This window comes from Epinephelus fuscoguttatus, linkage group LG1 (assembly GCF_011397635.1).
Source record: "Epinephelus fuscoguttatus linkage group LG1, E.fuscoguttatus.final_Chr_v1".
In the NCBI taxonomy this organism is placed as follows: Eukaryota; Metazoa; Chordata; class Actinopteri; order Perciformes; family Serranidae; genus Epinephelus; species Epinephelus fuscoguttatus.
The window spans coordinates 46,310,272-46,328,287 of NC_064752.1; the positions used below are offsets into that span (position 1 = coordinate 46,310,272).

An 18,016-nucleotide genomic window follows, 5' to 3' on the forward strand; every position below is an offset into this window, starting at 1 on the left:
CTTCCAAAATAATATACTAACTGGATGAGAATTTAAAATACTTTCAGTAAGCGTGTTGTTGATCACAGAGACTGAACACTGTGAGATGGACTTCATCCAATCTAGCACTGGGTGATTGTCAAGAGGAGAATTTCAGGGCACTTCATTAAAACAGAATTTCACTGAAGATAATTAAAATAACAAGCTGCCTGTTGGACAAACCTACACTGTCTGAGTGTTGCTCGGGCTGTATATTAGAGCAGAGTCAGAGAGAGAGTTGTAACCAAGCCGGACCTGAATGTTACATCGTGTTTCAACAAACATAAAATTAATGGCAACTGAAGGAACAGGGAAGCAACAGTCAAAAGTAACTAATGCTAATTTGAAAACATAACATTACAACTCCATTGCTGGTTTGGTTATTACTACAAAACCTCTCCATAGTGAGTTGGTGGCTTGCCACTAGTGTTGTTTTTTGTTTGTTTTTTTTTTTTACCTAAGTTAGCTATAAAGGTTGCAATGGCAACAGTACACATAAAAATGGCCATCTTTCTGACCATCCTACTATGTTGATTTCAATGGAACTCTCATTCTATTCCTGTGAAGTACACCAAGCTTTGGGTAACGTTAGGTGATATATTTTGTTTGATGTCCTCCACTGTTAGCTTGCTAACCTTAACTCTCAGCTCAACTCAGACGGTAGGTCTGTCAGATGTCAACGTCAACCCGACCCAAACCCAAACATTATTTGTAAATATCTTTCCATACCAGGCTTGGTCAGGTCAGGTATCCACACTCTCCTCGCTGGTCTGAAATTGCACACTCTGCACTACATACCCAATATGTGCTGCTCAACATACTTTTGTACAAAAAAAGTAGTATGTACTGTATCTTTTCGGACGCACTTAGCTTTAATTACCACATCACTTCCTGCTGCCATGCCAATTACTGTAAAAGGGAAGCAACTAGTCCAACGGTCACATGTGACAAAGTTACTGATTGTTTACATGTATCATCTAACGTGTGTAATTTAATGGTTAATTTATTAAATATTAGTATCAATCTATATGTGAGTGTGTGTGTTCAGTTGCAGCAATATACCGGTTTCAGGGTATACTGTGACATATAAGTTGACGGTTATCAAAACGGGTACATTTGCTTATCTGCGATATTGAAGAAAAAAAAATGCAACTGGACGTTGAATATCCCCTTTATTTTAGTAATTTTCTGAGGGGAGATTTTTTACACATACTTCCATTAACAAAAATGGTTTCAAGTTTCAGTTGTAGTAATCAAATGTTTGTTCCACCAAAAATAGCCTTCTGTTTTCATTCCTTTAAGGATCATTCTAACTGATAATAAGATACATTCTGTAAATGCCTGATATTGTGAAACAGCCATATTTTCTGAGACGGTTAGCATACCATAAAAATCTCATACGCTTACAACTCTAATATGTGTATGTATGTAGTGTATCAATACAAACTTTCAATGGATAACAGTAATAATGAATATGCCTTTCTTATATTTATTATTTATTTATATTTAATGTTTAAGCTTCTTGGTTGCTGCCATTGTCTGTTGAGAACATTGTCATCACTACTGCATTACAACATGGGTCGGCATAATGTCCAGTGTTTGCACTGTGTACTGTTTCACCTGTGACAGAAAGCAAACGACATACTGCTGGTTTCATACCAAGGTTCCAGACCTACTAAAAAATCTTACACAGTTTTCAGCTTACTAAACATCATGTGAGTGTGGAAGTTTGGACCCAGGCCAGGCTTTAAGATTCTGAAATGAGCACAGAACAGAACTGTTAAAGTGCTGAGCAGTTTTCTGACATCACTATAGCAATATTAGGTTTTTTACCTACCTTCTGCTCAGTTGGTCTGCAGGAATATTAGGTACATCATCATGCTTAGACCTCAAATTGGTATGCAATAGACTGAAGATCCAACCTGGTTTTATTTCTGTTAGAGATATATATTCTAAGTGGAGTGAAGTAGGTGGAGACACATAAAGAAACCATATACTCAGCAGTGTACAGTGGAAGACGGCTGGCAGTAAGATAAACTGTGAAAAATTAGTAATGAAAGGTGTGAAAACAGACAGCCTCTGTCTCTAACTGCAGTATTTGCTATCACCACTAGAGAGCAGCCACAGCCTTTAGTAAAGGGACCACAGGCTGCTCATTTACAGTTTGAATTTCACTGAACGTAAAATGAACACTTCATACCTATGATCCCAATATATCAAGACAGTGTATGTCATGAAGTGTGTTGGATATTGTGACTCCCTGACCTTTCCTTGACTCCTTACAGAGCCAACAGTAGGACCATCAAACATCAACGCCACGGCACTGACTGCCTTTGAGATCCAGGTTTCATGGGAGCCCGTCCAGCAGCTCAGCGCCAATGGCATCCTCAGAGGATATGAGGTGATGAGCTGCTTAAACACACATCTGGATGGTTGTCTGATCCATTGCAGTAGACTTTTACTGTCTGTCAAATATAGGAAAGAAAAAGTGATACAGTAAAAATTTAAAGGGGCGAAGAATGACCCGCTGAAGTCATGCATAGACATTTTTTTTACATACAGAGAAATGTAATCTTTAGAGGACATGTGTTTTAATTTCCAGCACGAATATAGTTCAGCTAAATTAATCTGCTCTTATAGCAGCATCTTGCTAAACAGCAAAGCAGGGTTAAAAAAATGGAATATTTTTCTTGTTGTGAATATTTGACATTCAATAATAAAAAAAACAGAAGATTGGAAAGCACAAATTGTCACACTTGATTATCCAACAAAATGTTTGCTCCCTTTATCGTGAAATCAGATGTATTTTGTCACGTGGCCTTCAGCTGGACCTGCCTCTGTTTTTGTTTAGAGTTTATCCTTCAATCTAAAGTTACAGTGTGGTAAAGGAAAAACAATATCAAACTTTGGTCTCAATGACAAGGTTGTGCTGGCATATGGGTCCAGTTTATTTACACACAGTCCTCTGACCTGCTGTTAAAGTTCTAATCATTTTATGAGCTAATCTCAGTCCTACAAGCTGCCACAGTTCAGGTTATCAACTTTGATTCTTTTAATGCTTGAGATCATAACAAATGAATCACTTTATTAATGCAGAGATGCCCAAAGTCAGCATGTCCAACACTTGAGGAGCTTGTTGCTTGTTGGTGCAGTTAGATAATCAGTTTCATTTTCCCTTATTGATGAAGATGGATGACCTCATTAGGTAACCACTAGAAGCACAAACACACAGAATGCAAACCGAAAAAGATATTGATATATTTAGTACATCTGCTGCTGTGAAAGTGAGCTTCTGCTACTGTAAGGTTCATAGGCAATGTTTCAGGTTTGGTTTGTAAATGTGTTTTTTGTTTTGCATAATGTGCATCCTCAGATCAGGTACTGGCGGCAGCATGAACGGGAAGCAGCAGCAGACAGAGTGCGGACAGCTGGACTGGAAACAACAGCCAGAGTGTCTGGACTTAGACCCAGTACTCGATACCATGTTGCTGTGCTGGCATACAACAGTGCAGGCACCGGGCCGCCCTCACCACGCACCACCGTCACCACCAGAAAACCACGTATGGCCACAGCACCCACACATACAAACACAGTGACATATATGGAAAATTCTCAGAAATCATATATATATATATATATATATATATATATATATAGTTTGTTAACAATTATTTTGTTTGCCTTTAGTTGAAAATCAGTCTTCAGCAACAGTGGCTACAAAACAATCCAGTTTTTTGCCCTGAAAAAGATAATTTTCCTACTAAGCTGTTTACATCGCTGATGAAACTGAATATTCCACTAATATACTCGTTTACATGCAGCCTTGCATACTCCTTTTAATGTGCCTTAACATGACGATTATTACGCCAAAATATGGAACAGTGGAACAGCTGAAGCTGTTTGTCATGCTTCTTTGCATCAAAGTAAGATTTTTGCTACCAATGGCAGCCTTGTTCAACCATGTGAACACAGCCTCCCTCTTTCATTCCTGCAGCCAGCTTCTTGAAATGGTTGGTGCTATGATATTTGCACATACACAAAAACCTGTTGATATCCAAGTCTTTCATAATATTTAAAATTAGGTGAGTTTCCCCTTCCATCCAGAAATGTGGGTTTTTCTTTTGGGCATGCATCTCTAGTTAGCCTACTGCAAAGTGGTGGTGAGTTGGTTGTCGTAATCAGAAAATGCTAATTCAGAAAAAGGCCTAATTCGGAATATCCAAACGGAATATGCTGTTTACATGATCCACATCAAATTAAAAATAATAGATGAATATTTGTGTGCATGTAAACATACTCAGTGAGAGCAAGAGAACAAATATCCAACAGGAAATGCTCACATCTGGCTGTCACATCAGTTTGATAAGGGTGCTTTCACACCTTGAATATGGTCACACAGAATCTGGTGTGTTTGTGAAAGTTGTCAATCAACTTGGACCAAACAACCAGAATGCAACTGGATTTTATGACTGTAGATCTGTAATTTTAGCTCAAATTCAAAAGCTAAACCACCTTTAAATCCATCTGCTGATCCTCATCTGTTAAGAATGCAATATATCTTCATTTTTTCCTTCACTCAGACCAAACTGAACTGAACAACGGCCTTGAAAGTGTATGTAAGACGCAACAACATCTTTATTTAGCTCTAAAAAGCACTAAGCTTTGAAGCACAAACGTAAGTCAGTTAAATCTACAACACAATTCTTCTCAGAGGCTTAAAACACTGATTCTTTTCTCAATCAATCACTATGCAACATTCACTATTCTGTGTCACTCTCAGTTTTTGACTTGCAGCAGTTTTGTCATTATCTAACTTCCATATCCACAGATACAGTTACACACCCAGACACACACCCAGACACACACACACACACACACACACACACACACACACACACACACACACACACACACACACACACAGGAGTCAGGTCCTCATGCCCTCAGGCTCCTGTCTAAAAGATCCTGTGACTTCATACATGGAGGTTAAATGACCCATGCAGTCTCGCCTCCACCTCTCCTCCTGGCAGAAATGGATTATCCCTCTCAGCTGGAGTAGCCAGTGGGTCCTCTCAGTACTCAGGAAGGAGGGAAGGCACTTAGCTCTTCCGCGGCCCCTGGCTGTAAATGTAACCAACTGGAGAATTAAACATGATTCTGTTTCAGTTCACTCCTCTGCCTGGAAACACATCAGCATGGACACACACAGACCTGTCAAAACAGACCCCACAAAACTCTGTACTAAATGATTCTAACGTGTGTGTGTGTGTGTGTGTGTGTGTGTGTGTGTGTGTTTGTTTATGTAATATTAATGCTATTACATAATATACCCATTTAAAATAGCCTGCTCAAACTTTGTACAGTGGACATAAATCAATACATGTAGACAAACATACACTATATTGACATACATGAAATATAAATGCATAAATAATATACATTTAAAAAAGCAAACTTTTGGTAAATGCATTAGTGATACATAAAAGATGAATAGACAATGGAAGTGTGTGAGAGAAGCATTTAAAACAAAATTTTGTCCTAGAATTAAAATATTTATATTTTACATTTGCTAGTAGAGAAGTATTCTTGCAATGTATTGTAATCTCTGCAAAGTGCACTGTATTTTGTTTTCATTTGTAATGTACACATTATACTAACCATTTTATGGTGTAGAGATTTTAATCTTAAAGTGCCACTCTAGAGATTTAGTACTGCACAATGCACATACAAATGGTAGGGATTAGTGAGAGACAAAATATGAAATAGAATTTTTAAAAGCAGCAGAGGATAAGATATCCTGAATTTTACATCCTAAAGTTCCGAAGACCAAGGTCAGATAACCTAATGGAAAAACTATTTCTGTTTGTCCTTTTGTCTTTTCTTTTTTGATACTCTTTGATACTATTTTTCATCTCTCTCTCTCTCTCTCTCTCTCTCTCTCTCTCTCTTTCTCACACACACACACACACACACACACACACACACACACACACACACAGAATTAGATTTTTTTCTTTTCCTCCTGTTAGGCAGGAGTCAGTTTTCATTTTTTAAAATCTGTTTGTATTTCCTAGCTCCTAATCGTCGTCCAGGCAACGTGTCATGGAAGACTGATGGCTCATGGGTAACAGTGAGGTGGGATCATGTGAAAGCCATGCACAATGAGTCGGCCGTACTGGGCTACAAAGTGAGTGTTGTCTGACCAACAGTGTGCTTATATGTGTTTGTCTGCATGTGAACTGGCACACTAAAGAGAGTGTATTTATGGGTGTATTTATGGGTGTACTTTACTGGGTGTACTAATAGATGGTAAATTACAATAGTCATAGTATTTTCACTGCTTAACCACTCCATTTGACAGCGATTTTCACCAGGAAAAAAAGCCATTTTGTTTTTAAAGCCAGACTCTACTGAGAAACAGTGGTTTAACATTGCTGAACACAGAAGCTTTTGGTCTTCCACTGGCTCAATCAGTTAGTTAGTTTGTGCTATTGTGTGACTTTGGTGTTTCACACAATAACACAAACTACCTAACTCATCAAATCAGGGGTAGACCAGCAGCTCCTGTGGTCAGTGAGCTAAAATTAGTGTTTTTCTTAATAGAGTCTGGTGGCTTTGATTAGAGTATAGATGGGGAGATGATGCCTTTTAAGGACATCCCTGTCAAAATGGGCTGTCCGACAGAAAGGTAAAGTAGTGAAAATACACACACACTGATATTGATTTGTTTAGGTGGCTAAAACGGCGAGGGATGGTTTGCCCAGGGCGTAAAACTAGCCAGGACTGCCTCTGTTTTGGTGCCACTGTTTGCTTCCATCGTGCATTGTGCAAAGGCTTCCGTTGACTGGTTTCAAGAATCCCTAACGGAACTGGTTCAAGAACCAGCGTTAATTTTGGTGGAAAAGGGTATCTGAGAGCAGTTTACTAAAGTTTGGTTCAAGGCAATGAAAACCTGAACTCGCTGCAGCAACAAAAATAGGGGCCTGAGAAAGCACTTAACATTTCTTGAAACATGACTTGAGACTTGTTCGCCAAATTATTCTTACAGTTTCATCTTTTAAAATCTTGGAACAATAAATCATGTAAGTTAGTATCATCCAAGACTTAATGTAAAAATCATTATTTACACAGGGAGTAGCAAACTGTTCAGATGCTGTTTCTGTCTTGTTTTTTTGTTTTTGTTTTTGTTTTTACGTTTTATTTAAATTTCAATCTGACATTTGGCAGGTAAAGGCCAGGGGTCCCCTGACACTTTGTGGGTCCCTGGCACAGTAAGCAATAAGCCCATTCAATTATCTAACCATGGCTGCGATGCTTTAATACTCAGCATTGAGTGATTTGTAGTATTTACATTTTGGCTTATTATGTTCTTATGATGACTTGAACTAGAACACATAATCACTAAAAGACAAGCAGCAAGACAGATTCATCAAAAACAGGACAAATCACATTAAAGATTTGGTGTGTTGCGTTTTTCTAGGGCTGGATGTAGCCCGAGCTTTTGAGGATTAAGAGTGTTCACACAAATGTTGATGTTAAGGCAAAATGATGATCGTGTTTAGAGGCTAAATAATAATGACCCTTGTGTAGTATGGCATGATTGCACGTACTGCTGGCTGAGGTTTTGCTTTTGAAATGTCAGATCACGATAGGTATAATCTCCTGCGTGTGAGATATGAGAAGCAATAAAAAGGCTCCATAATGAAATCAAAGATCATGTTTACAAGCCTTTTAACTGCTTATGCATGAGAAAAACATCAAAAGATAACCACTTTAACAATGGTCCTTTGATTATAACACAATGACACTGCAGTATATAAAACACTAAAATCAACAAACACTTCCATCACTAACACTGTGTATTCTGAGTAGGATGTTATTAAGCTTTGAAAAAAATGGCTTTTATGTTTTAATATTGAGGTCTGAACTAAACTTTCCACCTGCTGTCTCTGTTTTAGGTCCTGTACAAACATGAGGGCCAAACAGCACTGAAGGTTCTGGACAAGGCCAAGACCTCAGTGAGCCTGCCGCTGCCAAAAGACAATGGCTATGTTGTATTGGAGATCAGGTCCTGGGGAGAGGGTGGGGATGGGCCAGCACATGAGATTATTGTGTCCCGGGACTCAGGTGAGAAACAAGGAAACACACACAGAGACTTTCTCTGAGGGACAGTAATGATTTTAGGGCTGCCCAAACCAGAAACGATAACTATAATGATTACATACTGTACAATAACATACAATAACGTTCTGTAAACAGCCAGCGTTAGCTTCATGATCATCTACATTGTTAGTATTAAAAAACACTTGGACATGAGGGGTGTAAGGGTTCACAAAATTCGCAGTTCGGTTCCATACTACATAGTAGTGTCACGATTTGGTATGTTTTCGATACAGCAAAAATGTAGAAATGCCAGAGAAATTTCCTTAATATATCAAATTTTTAATCGTATGTTATTTAAATTCATTTATTTATTAAAACTAACATGTTAAAGTATGATATTTTTTTTTATTTTGAACTATGATGGAGCTAGAACTGAGTGGCCCATCTTCTAACATGTGTTCCTAGTAGCATATAAAAAAAGGGGCTTCTTATAAAATATTAAATGTGCTGTTTTATTTATAAACAAATACGAACAAAAGAAACAATTCTGTTTCTGAAATGCCAGAAAACAAATCATCTTTTTTTTTGTACATTTTTAAATGTATGACAACGAATGAGCTTTTGTTTTTTGTACAAAGCAAGAATTACTTTCTGGCTGATTTGGACTTGTTAAAGTCTGGGTTAGTGTTGCACGGTATACCGGTACTAAAATAGTACCGCGGTACTAGAGTATTCCATTAGACTGCATTGCATCAGTGTTGTTTCTTTCACCCACTGTGTGTTAGTGGCAAGTTTGATAGGTTCCTCTTTGAGAGCTCTTTCAGTCTAATAAACACATGAATAAACATCTCTGTTACTCAAACATGAACTCTGACAGCAAAGTAAATACCTAACTGATAAAGGCATAGCCAGAGATATTACAGAGATAGATACCACAGTGTAAATAATAAAAACTCTGACCGTTGATCCATGTAAATTGTTTAGCAGCAGAGACAATCAAAATCGCCCAGACTGAACACCAGATTCATGCACAGGTCCAGTTTTCAAGATCTGCCCCGACCCGACCCGGCGACGTACAAACCCGCACCCGAACCGCAAACCCGCGCATCAGGCCAATTAGTACCGCAACCCGGTCCGACCCATTGAAACACGAACCGCAGCCCGACCCGTAACCCGGATTTAAAGTAATCATTTTGGGTCATATTGGCTGAATATTGAACAGCATATCGCCACAGTTAAGGTGCCAGTGAGCAAACAACAACCTGAATGAAGCAGCTCTCACAATAAAAACCTGACTTCAGCTCCATCATCAACCCTCTGTGTTCTTCTCCTATACGAGTGTAAAAGAACTCGTTTGTTACGTTTAATGCTTTTAAACTTTTAATCTATGTAAAGGAACTTTACATGTGTAATAATCGTCTTACTTTCTGTCCAGAGCGACGTTCAGCAGTTACGAGCCGTCACGTGTTTTTAGAATCCATCGAGGAGAGAAGTAATCCATCAGGGACTCACTTCAGAAACATAAAGTGATAGTTGTACGTTTTATCCACTTATTTCTCAAATACCTAAATAATTATTTACTGTTTTGGAAGCGGCGCTTGTTAGACGGTGGCAGCCATGTTGATTCTGTCGTCCAATCACAAATTGTGTTATTAGATGGTGAAACGTATGTAAACAGCTGAACCAGTGACCGCTGCGAAATAGCGGAGGTGATCCTCAGAGAGTAAATATTGACCACGATAGTTATCTGTAGTTTACCAAACTAATGACTGATGTGTTTATCTAAAACCGGCGATCCGACCCGCATGTTATTTTTTCCACCCAGATCCGAACCCGGGAAAAAATGTTTTTTTAAAAACTACCCGCAAATCAGCTGTTTTGGATCCAGTGCAGGACTCTGCTGAACACCTATGAAAATAAAGCGGTGAACCACATCAGTATTTTTTTCCTACCATAGGTGGACCCCACCAGTGTTAATGCTGTAATAATTAATTACTGTAATTCCTACTAACTAGAAATGTAAATAAATACTTTTTTACATTAAATAACAATATTACAGTTACTGAAGTTTACATAGACTTACTTATTTACTTGTTAGTTTTGTCTTGATCATAGCGGACAGATTCTGTCAGGGTTATGATCTAATGTCGCCTGATCTTACAGCAGCCCAATGAATGACATTATTTAAATCATCAGCATCAGACTGTCACTGCACACAATGGCTAACAGTTCGGACCATTTGAGCTTGCTGTCCAGGAAATATGAAGAGTATTTTTCCCTCTTTGGGATCAAGGACAAAAATATTGTGGTCCATTGTGGTCTTTCTGGAGGTGTGAGCGCTTTATCCACATCAAAGAGTACTAATTCTGATCTTATGAAGCAAAACAACACCCTTCTACACAGTTAATCGCACAAGACCGACCCAGAGGAGCCACTCCATCCAGACAGCTCAGGCCGCACAGTCAAACATATAATGTGATTAATTTTTTCACTGCTTAGTGATAATGGGTCCAATCATAGATAAAATTTGACAGTTGTATTGTCCAACTCTGTTCCACATCAACACTTAAATAATAAAGTGTGCATTAATAAGAGAATTGGAGTAGATATTTAAGCCCAGAAGTTATTCTCCCTCATAACTATTACATTTCAATCTACAAGTGATTGTAGAAGTATTTCAGTAACTTTTTGGAGGCAATATTGTAACTAATCACTTGAACAACACTGGTCCCCACATTAACCTGTATTTTACTTGTCTGACGGTACTGTGATCATAAAATAATGACTATCTGCAGCCCATTAGCTTCATTGTGATTGATGGTCAACATCCCTCTGTCCTTAGGACCCTTGCAGCAGATAAGGAAAAACTCCCCCCAAAAAAGGGAAAAAAGGGTAGAAACCTCAGGAAGAGCAACTGAGGAGGGATCCCTCTTCCAGGACGGACAGACGTGCAATAGATGTCGTACAGAACAGATCAGCATAATAAATTAACAGTAATCCGCATGACACAATGAGACAGAGAGAGAGACAGAGAGAGATGCAGGACAGATGGTAATGACAGTAGCTTACAACAACATTAATGAAACAGAAACAGAAAAATATGTAAAGGAGGGGTCAAAAGTGCACTGTCTGGCAATCTGCATGTACAGCTTTACCATCAGTTCAGACAGATTTCCACATCATCGTTTTCTACCACGTGAGCCCTGGGTGCACTTTAACGAACAAAAGAACAAGAATGACATTATCTTCAGTCTGTTAAATCTGTGCACCGGACTGCAAAAGTCTGATATGATTATGTTAATTTTTTTAAGGTGATAAGTTGAAATATTTATAGGTGTAGTTATGACTTCACAATAGGATTACATGAAATATGACATTTTGTAATTGGTTATGGGCAGTGCTCTAAAGTAAGACTGAAGCCTATTATTCATCCAAGGCCATGTTATCTTAGAGATAGTAACATTAGGATATCGATAATGCTGATCATAAACATGTCAGCAGTATCTCAAACAAATAAGGAACAGTGAGTTTTCTGTGGTGAGTGATTTAAGGTCCTTTGGTTATAAAGGAAAGTTCAAAAGGACCAAATTATGCTTACTTAGTCATAGACATATTAACAGCTTCTTACAGAGACCCTTTTTTAATTTATTTATTTTCAATTTAACGAAGGTTTCAAGTGTTTTCCAGACAAAAGCAGGTTTGCAACAACCTTAACCCTGAACCTCAGTTAAACTGTTCAAAATGGCAAAATTCTGATTAAATGTGGAACTACCTAACCAAACATTTTATGCTGACTTTGGCTACGTGGCAGTTTTGCCAATGTGGTGCTACAACTACACATAGGTAGGCACCAAACATACTGAGGTTCAATACCCTGCCCTGATTCACTCAAGAGAGACGGAGGAATGAAGTAAAGATACGGAATATGATTTGTGTTGATTAAGATTTAACAGAAGTCTTTGGTGCTGTGACACCAGAGGGAGATATTTTGTGATCAAGGGACATCTGGGCGCAGCAAGACAACAAACCCTCCCATCCCCAATCACAGTATAGACGATTACTAAAGGCACTGCATCCATGGGGGCACCACAACTACGGAACAAAAAAATTACTGTTTATCTTCTTCAATTTTTTTACTAATACTATGACTGCAGTTATTCTGACATATTGCATAAGGCCACAACAACATAACTACATAGTAAAGCCAACTAAATAATAGACAGGCCTTTTTTCTGGGTTCCTGCTGCCCCCCCCGGCCCCCCTCCCCAGCTTACTTTACCTTTCTCTCTGGGGGAGATGGGACAGTTATCTGACGTCACATGAAACCAGAAACACACTGTATTGTAATCATGTCAAAACAACAAAATCTACCGCTACACTACTGAAAGAGTGGATGTGGAGGGAAAGAACATGAAATCAGCAGGAGGAGAGATCGTCATTGTTACCTCTAAGCAGCTAGTGGCCACAACCAACAGTTCACGGAGATTGCATTGATTTACATTGTGAGGCGTTCAAGCTCTATTTAGTAAAAATTAGCATTGAAGGAAGGTAAATTATAACATCCCATGAGGTGTTCACTGTAATCTTGTAAAATGAAGCTTTTGGCAACAAGAAACTTGAATAAATACAGCTGTTTGAAGGAAACATTTGCTGGCTTGGCTAGGGCCTCAGTAGGACTGCCACTGACATTGAGCAACTCTGCATCTTGTTAAATTGTGTCCTTACATACTGTCTCACTCTCTCACACAGGCACTGGAATGATGGTGCAGAACGAGGCCTCCTCCACACTCTGCAGCCCTACTCTCCACCTCCTCATTGGCTTGGTTCTCCTCGTGCCATCATCAGGCCTGTGATCTCTGCCAATTTGTGGACTTTTTGCTTTTAATGGCTTGAAACTAAAGCTGTCCTGTGTCTCGGCCTGTGTTTTGGGTCGTTGTGGGTTCCGGTGGATGGGGAAGGTTGTAGCACTACAGGGATTGGACGGGTGGGTCATTTTAGTTTTCATGTTTTTTTAAACAATAACAACAAAGAGGGTCTTTTTTAACAAAAAATCTGGCTGGGTTGGAGGGGTTGGGGGAGCAGGGCAGCCCTGTCTGGGTGTGTATTTGTGTACGGGTGTCAGTAAAACCATGCCTTATGGGGACCATCACATCTGTGGCTGACACGTCTCATATGCGTGTCCTTCCAAAGTGTAGCTGGCTAGACACAGACTTCAGGTGTAAATTATTCATAGAATCAATGATGTGTATAACTTGTGTACATACAGTACAGTCTGATATGTGATGGGTGTCTGCCTGTTCACTCTGAGAGCAACTCAACAAGTCTCTGTGTTCTGACCGGCAGTGGGTGGTGTCAAAATAGCTTTTCATGCATTTTTCACTGCTTGGTATTGTCAGATATTTTATGGTATTGTCAGAATTTTATGGTCACTTTTCTCCGCATTTTGAAAAACCTGGAATTTCATAATGCAGCTTTTAAAAACCCTATGATATGATTACCCTATGAAGTCACTAGATTGTCAAGAGAACAATTATTTGTCTTGAGAACTTTTGAAATTAAATTCAGATGGCTGTACAAACATACTGTAGCCACTAAGTATTGTATACATCTTACCAAATTGACACCATGTTGACACCAAGCACTACTATCAACTAAGTCAACAGCATAGACTGTATATAAAAATAGACGATGCGTCGCTGCTTCTACCGTACAAAAATAAAGCCAAAACATCTTGGATACAGCCACAGCCATCTTGCGCTGGTGACATCATTTGGAGCCAGAGTCTGTGCAGTAGTGATCTCTGTGGTATCGAGTTCCCGCCCATACACCCATCCGACCAATCGCAAGCAGCGCCACATCGATTAGCACACACATCTGTCAGTCATGATGTCAAACAGTCTTTTTATAGCATCAAATAACTACTATAACCAACTCTATCAGAAACAAGGAACACTTGAAAATGACAGCAACGTGGTATAAAATAAAATGGCAGAAACCATGTTTGAGAAAACAAATTATTGCCGTGTAGTTTGAGCTTTGTGTCCTCCCGTCTGTACCATCGTTGTGAACACAATATCTCAAGAATGCCTCAAGGGAATTTCTTCAGATTTGGCACAAACGTTCCCTTGGACTCAATGATGATAATAAGTCATGTGATGATGAGAGGGATTACTTCTGTATTATGTATTATTTTTTTAGGAAAATCCTGCAGAGTATACCTTGTATAAACAAGCTGTCATCGGTGAAAAAGATCATCAGTTATCAGTGACAAAGGTAAAGGAGATCTCCAACTAGTCTTTATTCAGTACCTAAAAACATATTCAGTTGATATATTACTCATTTCTTGATGCTGTTTGACTGAGGATTTTTTTGTCATTCTGCTGAATTACTGTAACACAGCTGTCTAGAAAAAGCTCAAGGCAACCCACACTGGACGCGCATCAAAACATGTCAACATTACATTTCCATGAAAGGGCTCATTTATGCTTAAGTAATTTATATATAGACACAGATGGAGCCTTCTGTTCCTACGCTGCATTCATATTGTCCGTATTTGTGAGTGAATTTTTGAAAGCTTACAGATACAGACGACACGGAGCAGTACCATTGGAAACCATGGGGGCAGTGTAGTTTAAATGAGACACGACCATAGGGCAGTTTTAAACAGAACAAATCTGTATTCTGGTGAAAAGAATTGTCTGTCCACATGTTGCCATGCATTTAATGGCCTCACAGACCACTGCCATCTACAATGCAGCTGGTGTTTATTGCAGACTGAAAAGACATCATCAAAGAGAATTGTGTGTCATTTTGACCTCTCCCTACAAAACAGGCTGCAAAGGGTCATAACAAAATGTATACAGAAAAAGTTTCCCAACTTCATAGATTTCTGTTTGTGTTTGAGATCATATGACATGGATTCAAATCCAAAACAGTTGTAAAGTTTCATCTAAAGTACAACACACACCGCCGCCGTACGCCGCGCGTCAAAACGCCCGCCTCCATTATATTCTATGAACCAACCCACACAGGCGCTGGCCGATGCGCCGCGCCGCTCTGCTTCAGCCCACTGCTCTATTTCCAGCGCGGCCGGCGCTCATGGCGGCGCTGCGAGAAAAGCCTTTTATGTACGTCTCGTCTCGTAGGATCAACTCCGGTTGTTTCAAATTTTTAATAAGACGACTTTGATAAGAAACTCACCCGTGAAATTCAAGTTGTTGTTGCCTCAAAGTTTTTCCTCTTCTTCTTCTGTTATTAGCAGTTGGCAACCGTTGGCAACTAGTGTAGGTACAGCCACCTAGCGGGCTGGGGTGGGAAATACATATTGACGGTGCCGCTGCGCGCCGCTGCCAGTGTGTGTTGGGGGCGGCCCTTGACGGCCACAGCGCCGCGCTGGCGGTGGTGTGTGTGTTGCACTTAATAATTCATTTTCTTTGTTAATCATCTCAGTAACCCAAATATCACTGACACAACGTTCAGATTTATCTACAAACATACATCTACCCAACTGAACTTGACTTGCTGGTCTTGTCGCTCTCAGAGTGAACACAGAAAAAGAGTCACTCATTGAAGCACTGAAGAACTTTTTATTGTTGATTTTCAGCTCCTGCTCATGTCTGTATGCTTGTTTGTGTTTTTGTCTTGGCTGTAATTATAGCAAGCTGCAGAAATATGTCACTGGTCCAAATGAATGTTTACATTTTCTATTTTGTAGGTCTCATATTTGGGGGGAGGTATAAGTTGGATGGATGGAGGATGTATTTAATTATTTGTTTACATTTGTTGTGCCTGCATTGTTTGAATATTTCCAACAACAATGTAAAATGCTTCTGTTTAGTGTTTATTGGGTTTATCTCAGCTGTTTTTCTGCTGGTGGGTTGATATAAAAATGCCAGGGGCAGCAAGGATGAGTCACTGCTACAGATGAAAGCGTTGGTCACCAAAGTTATCAGAGAGTACAGTTAACAGTATCATATATCGTTCTCATTGTAATCCTGTCAGCGTCTATCAGCTCTTATGTAACATGCCTAGTTCACTGCAGCTCACAGGAAGGATGTGACCTCCAGCGTTCTGTCTGTCACTCAGTCTTGCAATATTCTTTATCCTGTCCAGGTCAGGTCTGGTCAGCATGTCAAAAATCAACATCAAGTGCTTACAATTTCTCTTTTGTTGCTACCTTATTTTTTTGTTGATTTGCTCAGAAATGTCTGAACTCTTTGTTGTCAGCAATTTAATGCTCAAAACTTCAGAGGGTAACATGCTTTGGGTTTAGACAGTCCTCGTAGAGTCACTAACAACTGAAATACAGGGTTTGGGTTTTCTGTACCTGCCAACAAAAAACAGCCCAGTCTACTTTAAAGGAGTTTTTACTTCATGTTGTACAGTAACTTGTGTTTCCATTACCTCAGTCTATCTCGAATGTTAACAAAGTACAGCATGAAAGTTAATTCTTGATCCTGGAAACAGTCATTTTACAAAATCAACTTAAGATCCACCTGCTAGCTGTCATACATTTCTCATAGTTTTTCTTAAACTCCACCCACTGAGGAAAACCATGATGTTAAAGCTCTGGAAATAGCCAGTTTCAGATCAAATTCTTCATATACTAGTCAGAAGCCAAAGTATTAAGAGCTGGTGAATCACAGAAAAACAATGGTAAAAGGATTTACCCTTAAGGTTCTGTATGTGACATTCAGAGCATTAATAAAGCAGCAAACTATTATTTGCTATGTAAAGATACAAGGGGGTAATTGGGTCCTGAGCAGAGAATGAAGTCCCACTCCCTCTGTGTGTGTTGTAATCTGAGCTTCTCTATGGTTTGTTGGGGTAAGCCGGTCAGGCTGCACATGCATATTAATACATGTGTATCCCACTGGCTAGCTCATCACCATTGCTTTACACTGTGCCAAGACCCCAGGAACAGTGCTGGGCTTTGAAGCCAATTTTACATAGTGGCCAATCATGGAATTACAACTTCCAGGTTCATCATGTGATGCCACTGGACCCAAAAAGACTTTTTCCTATTGACTTACATTAGGAAAGAGACGTCTTTAAATGGATACCAGCGTAGTGGTGTAGTGGTAATTGATAAAGTGGGTGTGCTACTAGGTTGATGTTAGATTACCTAAGAGGAAGTGGGTATATTCTCCAATATAATCCAATGGTTTTCTGGCTGGTAGGTGTACTATAAACAGCTTTAAAAAAAAGAGGCAGGTATACCCACGCACACCCTCCGCTACATCACTTGTGGATACATTTTTTTTTTTTTTTTTTTGAGCTTCACAACCCCCACGAAACAACTTATTTTGCTTTCGGGATTTCATCCATTCTGTATGATAACTCCTCATTCAGATTTGGAGAGGACTAAACCAAAAATGAGCCGCTTGGCTAGCATAAGTCTCTGAAGCGCTTGCTCAGTGGGCTCAATGATTAAGAATGATGGAAATTTTGTACCCTGAAAATTGAGCTGTTTTGGCATTATGTGCCACTGATCACCAACTTTTATAGGAATGAACAGGGCCCCGCCTTCAGTGCTGTATCCAGTCCTCTTAATACATCGGTGCAGTGTGCTCATGTGCCAGCTACCGCTGTCTTTGTGAAAGCATAGTGCCCACCCTCAGGTTTTCCCCTGGTTAATACCAATAGCTCTTTGTTTATGAAGTTAGCACCGTTAGCTGCTAGCTGCTGGCTCAGCCACATCCATGTTGAGAACTGTGTTCAGACAACTCATATGCTCTGGATTCTGCATAGAGCCCCTTTAGGGTACAGATACACCAGTTTGTTTTCTGGTCTGCATGGATATGTATTTTCCACACTCGTGGGAAAAGACTTAATAAATGTTTTTCAAATGCCAAATGTGAACAAACTTGTGAGTTAAATTTGAAGGTTATCAGTT

General features: G+C 39.4%; 1 protein-coding gene and 1 long non-coding RNA gene across 2 annotated transcripts in view; one reads left to right on the forward strand and one right to left on the reverse strand.

Moving 5' to 3' along the window:
• Positions 1-15,325, forward strand: part of cntn2 (contactin 2) — a 103,138-nt gene extending 87,813 nt beyond the window's left edge. Inside the window, exons 19-23 of the mRNA XM_049570821.1 lie at positions 2,304-2,419; positions 3,392-3,578; positions 6,093-6,205; positions 7,977-8,145; positions 12,871-15,325. Coding sequence (XP_049426778.1) covers positions 2,304-2,419; positions 3,392-3,578; positions 6,093-6,205; positions 7,977-8,145; positions 12,871-12,974 — 689 coding nt within the window. The 3' untranslated portion in view covers positions 12,975-15,325. The remainder of the gene's footprint in view (positions 1-2,303; positions 2,420-3,391; positions 3,579-6,092; positions 6,206-7,976; positions 8,146-12,870) is intronic.
• On the reverse strand, positions 1,183-15,421 carry LOC125886139 (uncharacterized). Its single transcript, XR_007448993.1, has 4 exons — positions 15,322-15,421; positions 2,284-2,483; positions 1,856-1,952; positions 1,183-1,773 (listed from the first exon to the last, which is right to left on the reverse strand). It is a non-coding gene; the product is annotated as an uncharacterized LOC125886139 (long non-coding RNA).
• Positions 15,422-18,016: the final 2,595 nt, after the last annotated feature.